At 36.7% G+C, this 10,055-nt stretch overlaps 1 protein-coding gene across 1 annotated transcript in view; it reads right to left on the bottom strand.

Moving 5' to 3' along the window:
* Positions 1–10,055, bottom strand: part of TNKS2 (tankyrase 2) — a gene marked incomplete at its 5' end in the record, with an annotated part of 67,564 nt that overhangs the window by 8,912 nt on the left and 48,597 nt on the right. Inside the window, 5 exons of the mRNA XM_040486908.1 lie at positions 1,318–1,392; positions 3,088–3,185; positions 6,236–6,356; positions 7,754–7,836; positions 8,556–8,808. Coding sequence (XP_040342842.1) covers positions 1,318–1,392; positions 3,088–3,185; positions 6,236–6,356; positions 7,754–7,836; positions 8,556–8,808 — 630 coding nt within the window. The remainder of the gene's footprint in view (positions 1–1,317; positions 1,393–3,087; positions 3,186–6,235; positions 6,357–7,753; positions 7,837–8,555; positions 8,809–10,055) is intronic.

The following is a 10,055-nucleotide window of genomic DNA, read 5'->3' as shown; positions in this document are numbered from 1 at the left end:
ACACACACACACACACACACACACACACACACACACACACACACACAGACACGCCTCTACTACTCTCTCTACCCTTCCCTATCCCTCCAATTCCTAAAATTTTTGTCTTGAGAAGAGTTAAAGATGGATGCTGGTCTCACTGGGAGTATTTCTAGGATCAAAATTCACAACCCTAGAGCTGTTTCTTGGCTGTGCTTAAAGGTGTTACAGCCCCCTGCTGGTCCTAGAGCACATCTGGGAGCTGGTGGATTTAGTCTTGGCTTAAAAAAACTCAAATATGGCTACAGATGTAATCAAGGAACACAACTGACACAGCGATCTCACTTATATTAAGAAAATAAAAGGCATGATTATTTGCCTTATTAAAAATATTACATATGTTCATGAATGGAAATATCAAGATGTCACTCTTGTCACACTATGATATAAATTAATAAATAGGAGCTCCCAGGATTTCTTTACCTTAAATCATCTAATAGGATGAACAAAGCAATCTCCTATAGTTTTAGTATTCACTAACTCTAAAATACGACATCGAATATAACACTTATAATAGTATATATATGACAATAATATAAAACAGCTGAAATATTTGATACTGTTCACTTGAGTTTAAAATTTAGGTATTAAAAAGATACTTGCCACATTTTGTCTTATTTCATAATTATTAAGAATATATCAATGTAGTTAATAAAAAGATTTATTCATCTCAAGTAGAGCGTGCATTTTTGTTTGCTGTAGTTCAAGAAAAACACAGCAAAGTTGGAAAAGGCCCTGAGAAGAGTACCTGGTATCAAGAAAAGACAGGACTCTCCTTTGAATGACTTAAAACCTCAGACTATTTTTGGAAAAGATGAAGGTACAGAGGGAGTACTATTAAAATTATTAAAAAGTTGTATAGATGGGGGACTCATGGACACACGGAGTAGTCACAGGACAAATAAGTATAAAGATGGAGTCCTTTCTTGAGCCACAAAGAAAATTCAGCTTTGCTACAAAAGAGTACTTGAATAATTTATATATTTAAGGTCCTAAACCTAATGGATTTATCATGATCTCAAGATAATTCAACAAATGCTGAATTATTTGTTACGAAAACACCCAAAAAAAGGAAGAAAGAAAGAAAGAAAAAATGAAAAACAGTACAGGGATTTTGAGAATCTTAACCTTTAAGGATCTACCCTTTCCCCAAATATCCCTTGATGCTATGTCAAAGACTTACTAGGCTAGACAGATTATATTCTTATGAAAGTTAATTACTGTTTCAGGCTTTGAAAACTACAGTCTCAGAAAACTTTATTTTCACTAACTTATTACCTTGAGAATATTGTATCTGTTGAAGATTCCACCTGCATGACCTCCATCTCTGTGCTCTCGGACTGTACTCTGCATCTGATGGAAAAATATGTCAAATATATGTGTATTAACTTTTGTTTTTCCTTCAAAAATTTGTTTTAATGTTTATTTTTGAGAGAGAGCAAACAGGGGAGTGGCAGAGAAAGACACACAGAATCTGATGCAGGCTCCAGGCTCTGAGCTGTCCGCACAGAGCCCCATATGGGGCTCAAACTCAGGAACCCAGAAACTGTGAGATCATGACCTGAACCGAAGTTGGGTGCTCAACTGACTGAGCCACCCAGGCACCCCCTACTTTTGCTTTTTTTGATTTGGGGAAAATGGTTCTTGACGCCTATGATTCTGTTTTTGAGAATACAAAATGAGATTTTAATATTTTTCTTGTTTATATGAGAGTTCTTCTATAACTTCATAAGTACTACTTTCTAGAGATAGCTGTTAGCTAGTCAATCTGGAAACAATACTTTTAGGCGAAAATTATATAATGCAAACTAAAGGAAGAAAAAGGAGCAGATGCATGGGTGAGTTAAACATACAAAGCTAACCACCTCACATGCTAAAAAATAAAACAATCTGGGAGTGCAAGCTGGTGCAGCCATTCTGGAAAACAGTATGGAGGTTCCTCAAAAAACTAAAAATAGAACTATCCTACAACCCAGCAATTGCAGTACTAGGTATTTATCCAAGGGATACAGGTGTGCTGTTTCAAAGGGACACATGAACCCCAATGTTTATAGGAGCACTATCAATAATAGCCAAAGTATGGAAGGAGCCCAAATGTCCATTGATTGGATGAAGGGATAAAGATGTGGTATATATACACAATGTTATGTTAAGTGAAATGAGTCATTCAGAGAAAGACAAATGTCATATGACTTCATTCATATGAGGACTTTAAGAGACAAAACAGATGAACATAAGGGAAGGGAAACAAAAATAATATAAAAACAGGGAGGGGGACAAAACAGAGAAGACTCATAAATATGGAGAATAAACGGAAGGTTACTGGAGGGGTTGTAGGAGGGGGGATGGGCTAAATGGGTAAGGGGCACTAAGGAATCTACTCCTGAAATCATTGTTGCACTACATGCTAACTAATTTGGATGTAAATTAAAAAAAAAAAAAAAAAAAAATTCAAAGAAAAGAAAAAAAATAAAAAAATAAAACAATCATTTATTTGCTCCCATTCATTTTGCCCTAGTAAAGCACAATATGTACTCCATTGAGAGCTGGAGTTTCTGGAGTATTAGAACTCAGTTTCACTCAAGTTTCTATCCCTGTGTTCCTCATACATACAGGATACGTGTTCTTCAAACTGTAAAGCACTATTCAAAGATTTCAGTGGATCCAAGAGTTCCGTGAAAAGAAAGCTGGAAGAAAAACTTCCTGGAAAAGTAGCATCCACGTATTCTGGGTCTTGTATGAGATACTGGGGTTTGCAATTGCCTTCATGAAGGGAGGGAATATTTGCATCTCCCCCGCCCCCCAGCCCCCCCAAATGACAGTAAACTCTTCTTCAACAGAATTCTGTGTCAGTATTAATTGTAGTATTGAACCAAGTTACTGGATTCAAGGTTTATTGAGGGAGTGTACCTTGAACGCTGATTTTGAACATTCATCCAGGTGGTAAAGAGTTAGGGACAATTAAAATCCTATTACATTTTCAAGATCTGGAAACCTCTAGGAAGTTCAGCTATTGAACCAACATTTATTTAAGGTATATGAACATACCTCTTCCTCCACAGACTGAAACTCTTTATCATCAGGAGATAGATCTATGAGAATTGTTCCACTTCCAGAGGTGTTCAGAGTTAAGTACGGGTTAAGACCTAGTAAATAAAATTTGAAGGTAAAAAAAAAAATTACGCCAAGTCCCCATCCCCTCCAATTAACATCAACCCGAAATGGCCACCTGATTTATCTGATGCTTACTACTTTTTTTTCTTGCTTACTACCTATTTTTAAAAACTTTTAATTTTGGACTAATTTACATTTTTAGAAAGACTGACATCACATAGAGAGTCCCTGTGTACCTTTTACTCAACTTCCTAATGTCACCATTAGGAATATTAATGCTCCTCCAATGTTCCCATTCTATATAGCCACAGTACAACACTGGTCACACTTGTTAAGTAAATTACAGAATTTATTTGGATTTCATTAGATTTTCCCATTAATGTTCTTTTTCTGTTTTAGGATCCAAACCAGAACACCACACTGCATTTAGGTTGCTAATTTTGACACAACAAGTTGTAAGGGTTTTGTGGGAATAATTCAGAAAAACCTTTCTATTCTTTACCCGTTATCCTTAAGGAGGTTGTCACAAAATTTCTTCTTCAGATTATTTCCTTTACTAACTACTCAGCACTTTCAGCATTTAGTCTCTTTAATTTCTGTAAATATGAGGAAGAATTATGACAGAAATTTATACAGCTTCAGGTAATTTTAAATGATCCTAGAATGACACTCCATAGTTTACCGACTACTGAATGCTTATTCTGTTTTTCATTTTTCATTTTTTCAACTTATTTATTTACTTAGAAGTTTGTGTGAGAGAGAAGGTGTGCACGCTCAAGGGGGGGGGGGGGAGGGAGGGGGAGAAAGAGAGAATCCTGAGCAGGCTCTGCACTGTCAGCACAGAACCCGATGCGAGGCCTGAACCCACAAACCAGGAGATCATGACCTGAGCCAAAACCAAGAGTTGGACGCTTAACCAACTGAACCACCCAGGCGTTCCCTGAAGGCTTATTCTAACCCCTCACAGTCTCTAATTCAGCAATGAATGCTGTGTTTTCTGAATGTCAATGGTCAAGACAACTATGTATTTTGTACCTTTACTCTCACAAAAACTTTTCAAGTGGAATTTTAAACAGAATTTTCTAATTTCTTCCATGTATTTGTAACAAACCTTTCCTTCAGTCTCTACAAGATCTCTAAAGCTCTGCTGTTTTTCCAGGTAGGGCTCAAATCCATTACTGCTGGGTCAGTGCATGGCAGTGTGAGTGTAGAGACGAAGGGCACTATTCTAGTTCTGGGTCTGGTCTGAATAACAAGACCACCACCAGATGCTAAACTCTGATAAAGACTTATCAGGTATGTAGTGTGAATTACATTGTCTGAAGTACATTATCTACAGGAAGTATGGAGACTTTACAAAGAAGAATATTTCAGACACTAAAGACTTACCAGAATAAAGACCATGACACACGCTTGACCAAACCATCTCTGGACCACCCCAAGATGTCTTATAAACACTAAAAGATCAGGACAAGTAATGTATTGACTTGATGCACTGAATGAGAGCTAAGGCTAAGCCAGCAAAATGAGAGACTGTCAGAAGACTGCCACGGGTTCCACTTTGCATATGAGGTAGAAAGTAGGTATAGAATCCTCGCTTCAAATGAAGACAAGGAAGGTGATAACTTTATGTAGGCAAGAGACCCTGACGTGCTAGAGCAGACACAGTCATTCTGCGTCGTGACATTTCTCCTCCACGTGGGAGTGAATGATCCTTTGCGATTGCAGCTGTATCAGAATGACCACAGACCAGAAGTGGCACAGAGTTACACACCTCTGCCACTTGGAGGCGGTGTGCCTGTTTCTGTCATTGTTTCCTGAGCCTTTCAATGCAGTCTTAATAACTGTGTCCCAGACACTATATGTTTAATGAACAGACACTGTCCGATTTCCTTTTTAACCTGCCTCTTTCTTAAGTGACCCTTGTTATTCCAGTACTCCACCGTAATTTCTATCCTACCGGATTGGTATTATTCTATTAGAGTCATGATGGCTGTCTACAACCGCAGGTTCTAGTTTCTCTTCATTTTTGATACTTTTTATATTGTATACTAACATTCCAGGGAGTCACGGGTTTTCTGTCTTCTTTATCTCATACAATTTTGTCATCTATACTAGACATATCCCAGACTACCTCATATTTTAAACATTTTGCCCTAGTCCCTACCAGGAAAGTAAAGTGTATCCACTTTCAATCGATTCTATTCCAGAATTCCAGTGTAAAGTATTGCTTAGCTTCAGTCACCTACTTTTTAGAGGTAGTTTTTCCTTTTCAAGAGATGGCCCCTACCCTGCCTACCATACATCCTTCCCTGAAAAGCTCTTCATTTTTGCTAGTCTGGGTTTTTCTTCAACTCCAGTTGTACAGCCAGGACTTCAATGACAGGATGTGTCTGACCGCAGACAGGGTAAATCACACCCTTAGTTTAACAATTAAGTTAAAAATGCGGCCTTGATATTTAGAACAATTCACCTTTTCATACCTGGGACTTGGTACACGGGAAATGTTAACATCTGTTGAACAAATGCAATTTGCATTTTCTTTAAGTAATGTTCAGAAGAAATAAAGATATTATTCAATGCTGTTCTGTCAAGTGTTCTCAGTTACAACACTGTTTCCCAGTACTTTCACAGCAAGTGCTAAAGAATTTAGCCATTTACATACAACAAAAAAGAGATTTACAACATTATTTTATGGGCACACCTCAATGCCTAGGCATTGCCTATTATATTATCATAAGACAGAAAGATATTCAAGTTTCTGATCTTTTAGACTCATAATTTTAGGGCTAGAATAACTTCAGAAGTAACTGAATACTTAAGAAAAATACTTCAGAGCTAAAGCAATTCCCGAACTTCTGAATAGCCCAGAAAGTTTACTTAAGTTCACCTACTAACAGCAGAAGCTCAGTAAACTTAACAGTAGCAGCATTAAGACCTGATACCAGGTTTCACAAATTCTAATCACTGCTCTTCCTATTAAATGGACTCTCTCTCGTAGATTTTAAATTATCATTTAGGAAGTTGAGGGCTGCCTTTATACCAACCATTAAATTGTTAGCACTGATTTAAAATGAAATACCTTGTTGTCCAGAGAGAAGTCTTTCAACTCCTTTGATTAGTTTGTGTCTATGTCCATAAGCATTGATTCCAATCTCCTTCAGCTCCTTGTGCCCCATCTCAACTAACACATCCAAGGTGATCTTACAAAAGAGGATGAAACTGTTTAGAAGACTTCTATTTGGTAGACATTCACATACTGGTGTTCTCACAATGTATTAGATTCAAACATTTACTTTAGATTTTTTTGAACAGCTTAGAAATGAAAGCAAACCAGTTGTTAAACAGAAACCGAAAAGTTGCAGCTAACTGAAGTTCAGTCATGCACTACCAAAAAATAGCGTTATTTTCATTTAACATAAGAACCTGAACCGAATTAAGCTGCGAAACAAAAATGTACTTTCAAGTTAATCACATTCAGGTATTCTATTTTGTCTTTTCCACTATCACTCCACAACCCACCCATTTATACAAGGCCTTCACTGGTTCCTCCAGACTCCAGACTATGCTAAGTGGTACTTGTGCCTCAGGGTTCAAACTATTTCTTTACCCTCTAATATTTTATTTCCACTTTGTGAAACTGAAGACATTCTAAAGATCCTGTTTTATTTATATGTCTCCCATGAAACTTTTCCTGAGTAGTCCAGCTTGCAATAACCTTTTTTTTCCCTTTGGATTTCTAAAATCTATGCCCAAAACTTATTTCTTCATATGTTGTTAGAGCTCCATAAGTAGATCAAAAGTTCCTTAGGAGTACAAGTCTATACTAACTATATTTTCTGAACCAAAAAAAAGAAAAAAAGAAAAAGAAAAAACACCAGTATTCTGATGGCATAAATTGGGACTACTCTGGAAAAGCCCAGATACATACTTAGCACATCTATATACCTTCCCATAGTGGCTAGCGAAGTGTCAGACTCAGAGCAGGCAATGAGTGACACAACTGAACTAAACAAACCAAGCTCAAGGATAACTTATTTTAAGGGCTAAATAAGCTAAGCTTTCCATTTGGGAAAGCTATTTTACTATCACTACACCACAGTCCATTTTTCCATATATTTTTAAATTTCTTCTTTGATTTCCTGGTTGACCCATTCATTGTTTAATACATGTTGTCTAATCTCCATGTATTTATGGTCTTTCCAAAAATTTTCTTATGGTTGACCTGGTTTCAAAGCGCTGTGGTCAGAAAATACACATGGTATGATTTCAATCTTTTTGCGTTTGTTGAGGCCTGATGTTGTGACTTAATATGTGACCTATTCTGGCGCATGTCCCATGTGCACTTAAAAGAATGTGTATTTTCATTTGTTTCCATGTACTTCTTATTTCATGAGAGTCCATTTGTATGTGCTAATAAACTAAGCAGAAATTCCAAGATCAAGCCCAATTAGAAGAGTTAACTGATTTCCAGTCCCTTAAAAAAACATTCTCCTCTCCCCACGAACAGTTGAATGGTTTAAGGCACTTCAAGGATGTCCTAATTTTTTCTTGAGGTCTCACAGAACACCAAACCAAGCAAATCAATTCATTTACTCACCTGTTCTCTCTCAAATATATCCATCAGGTGCTCAAGCCCAAGATTCCTTACAAATTGAGTTATGCTAAAATCTACTGCTGGAACTGGAAAATAAAAAATCCAGAACAAACAAACAGAATAAGGTATATCAACATTTTAGCAACAAGGTTATGTGGTATTACTATACACATCAAGAATGCAAAGACGAAGCAAAACACTGCATCAAAAATTGCAAAAAGAGAAAGCTACAAAATCTCAACATCATAGAAGAAACAGCCAATGGGGCACTTTCAGGTTAAAAAAAATTTCATTTAAAAAAATTTATTTTTAACTGTATCTTTAAAATAAGTGCCCATACTGAAACTAGTGTGTCAATTATATTTCCACTCAAAAAGTTTCCTTATCTTTGAGGATATAAGCTACGTCACAAAAAAAGTTTATGAAAACAAGTTCCACAATGTTACATAAGGTGAGATGAATTTTGACAGGTAAAAGGTAAAGAGAACAGCTTTATAGAGACCGCAAGTATGCTGTCTTTTTCTTTCCTTTAAAAAAAAAAAGATCTTCACAACTGGGTATTCTGATATGGAGTAAAGATATTTCCTAACTCTGTAATAATATACTGGACTAGATAAAGGCATAACTACTCAAGCACAAGCCATCTAAACCTTTCGAAAGCATAATGTAAAGAAAACAATGAAAGACTAAAATGTTAAGGCTATGCTAATTAATCTGATACTAACAGTTGTATTTAAAACATGACTTGTTTGCATTCTAAATGACAACTAGGCGGCTACAATACAAGTTAGAAAGTTATTCTCACCCTCCTTTTTCTCCAAGCTAGAGGCACCCTCTGTTCCACTTGAACTAACTACTGAAGACAGTTCAGAAAAACTCCCAGATAAGTTGTCAAGACTGCTGGCTGCAGAAAGACTTGATGGGCTGGATGGACCTGAAGACAGAGCATCTCCGGTAGCTCCTGGGCTTCTCACACCATTAAGCACTTGAGGTTTATAACATGAAGGCAGAGCAGAAGGGGGCATGGCTGCTGTCAGGAGAGCGCTAACATCATCTGCCTAGTGTGTGTGTCAGAGAGAGATTAAATCTGTGATAAGCAAGTTTTAAAATTCTCCTGTACCCAACAGAATACATTAAAAAATATGACAAAAACTCAGATTTGCACTAGAACTGCATATAACATAAAAATGATTATTTTAAAAAATAAAGCAAATAAGTGACATCCAGCTAAGCTGTTATTAAATATAAAACATAATTCAGAACATCTCTTCCAAGACACAGAGAACTAAGAACAAACCTGTTAAATGTGGCTAAGCATAAAAAACCCTAACTTTCATACTATGATTTTCTGCAAAGCACTGAAATGAATTATAGTAACAGCAATTTTAATTTTTTTTAACGTTTATTTATTTTTGAGACAGAGACAGAGTGTGAACAGGGGAGGGGCAGAGAGAGAGGGAGACACAGAATCTGAGCTGTCAGCAGAGCCTGACGTGGGGCTCTTAGAACCCATGAACCATGAGATCGTGACCTGAGCCGAAGTCACACACTTAACCAACTGAACCACCCAGGCGCCCCTATAGTAATAGCAATTTTAAAAGGTAAGAATTTTTTAACACTATCGCAATTACTCTGAAAGAAGCAGTAAAACCCTGGATTGCGAGTAACTTGTTCTGTGAGCGTTCCTCAAGATGAGCAGTACGTGACGCTGAACATCACATGATCAAAACGGAGCCAACGGTTCTTGAAATCCGCTTTAATATACAAGTGCTCTGGATTATAAGCATGTTTCTGGAACGAATTATGCTCCCAAACCAAGGTTTTACTCTTATTCAATCTACATGGAACTTGAATCTACATGGTGTGTTTATATTTCCTGGAAAATATTCAGTGATACATCCTTAAAATTGAGTTATTTTGGGGGGGGAGAAAACAAAGATAACCATTTTAATCAAATCTACTAGTACGGGAAAAAATCCTCAAATTTACTAGTTTTAATTTGCTTAATTAGTGACATATATTATTTTTTTTCACAATGCTCAAGACACTAATAGCAAGAAGTAAATCAGTACTTGTTTTCATGGTTAGTCACATTTATATTGCCTATTTTAATCCTTATCTTTTTTCTTCCCAAGTCTGAGGACTTCCAGGGCACCCACATTTTAAAATAATATTAGCATCATCTATGGGGTGCTTTTTATGTATCTGCTATCATGCCTGGGACTTTAAGTACATTACCTTAATTCTCGTATTAACCAGACACACACACACACACACACACACACACACACACACACACACACAC

Source organism: Herpailurus yagouaroundi, unplaced genomic scaffold, assembly GCF_014898765.1.
Source record: "Herpailurus yagouaroundi ecotype Mexico unplaced genomic scaffold, PumYag 163, whole genome shotgun sequence".
Lineage (NCBI taxonomy): Eukaryota > Metazoa > Chordata > Mammalia > Carnivora > Felidae > Herpailurus > Herpailurus yagouaroundi.
Note: the sequence above shows the minus strand (reverse complement) of the source record. Positions and strands in the feature narration are given on the sequence as shown.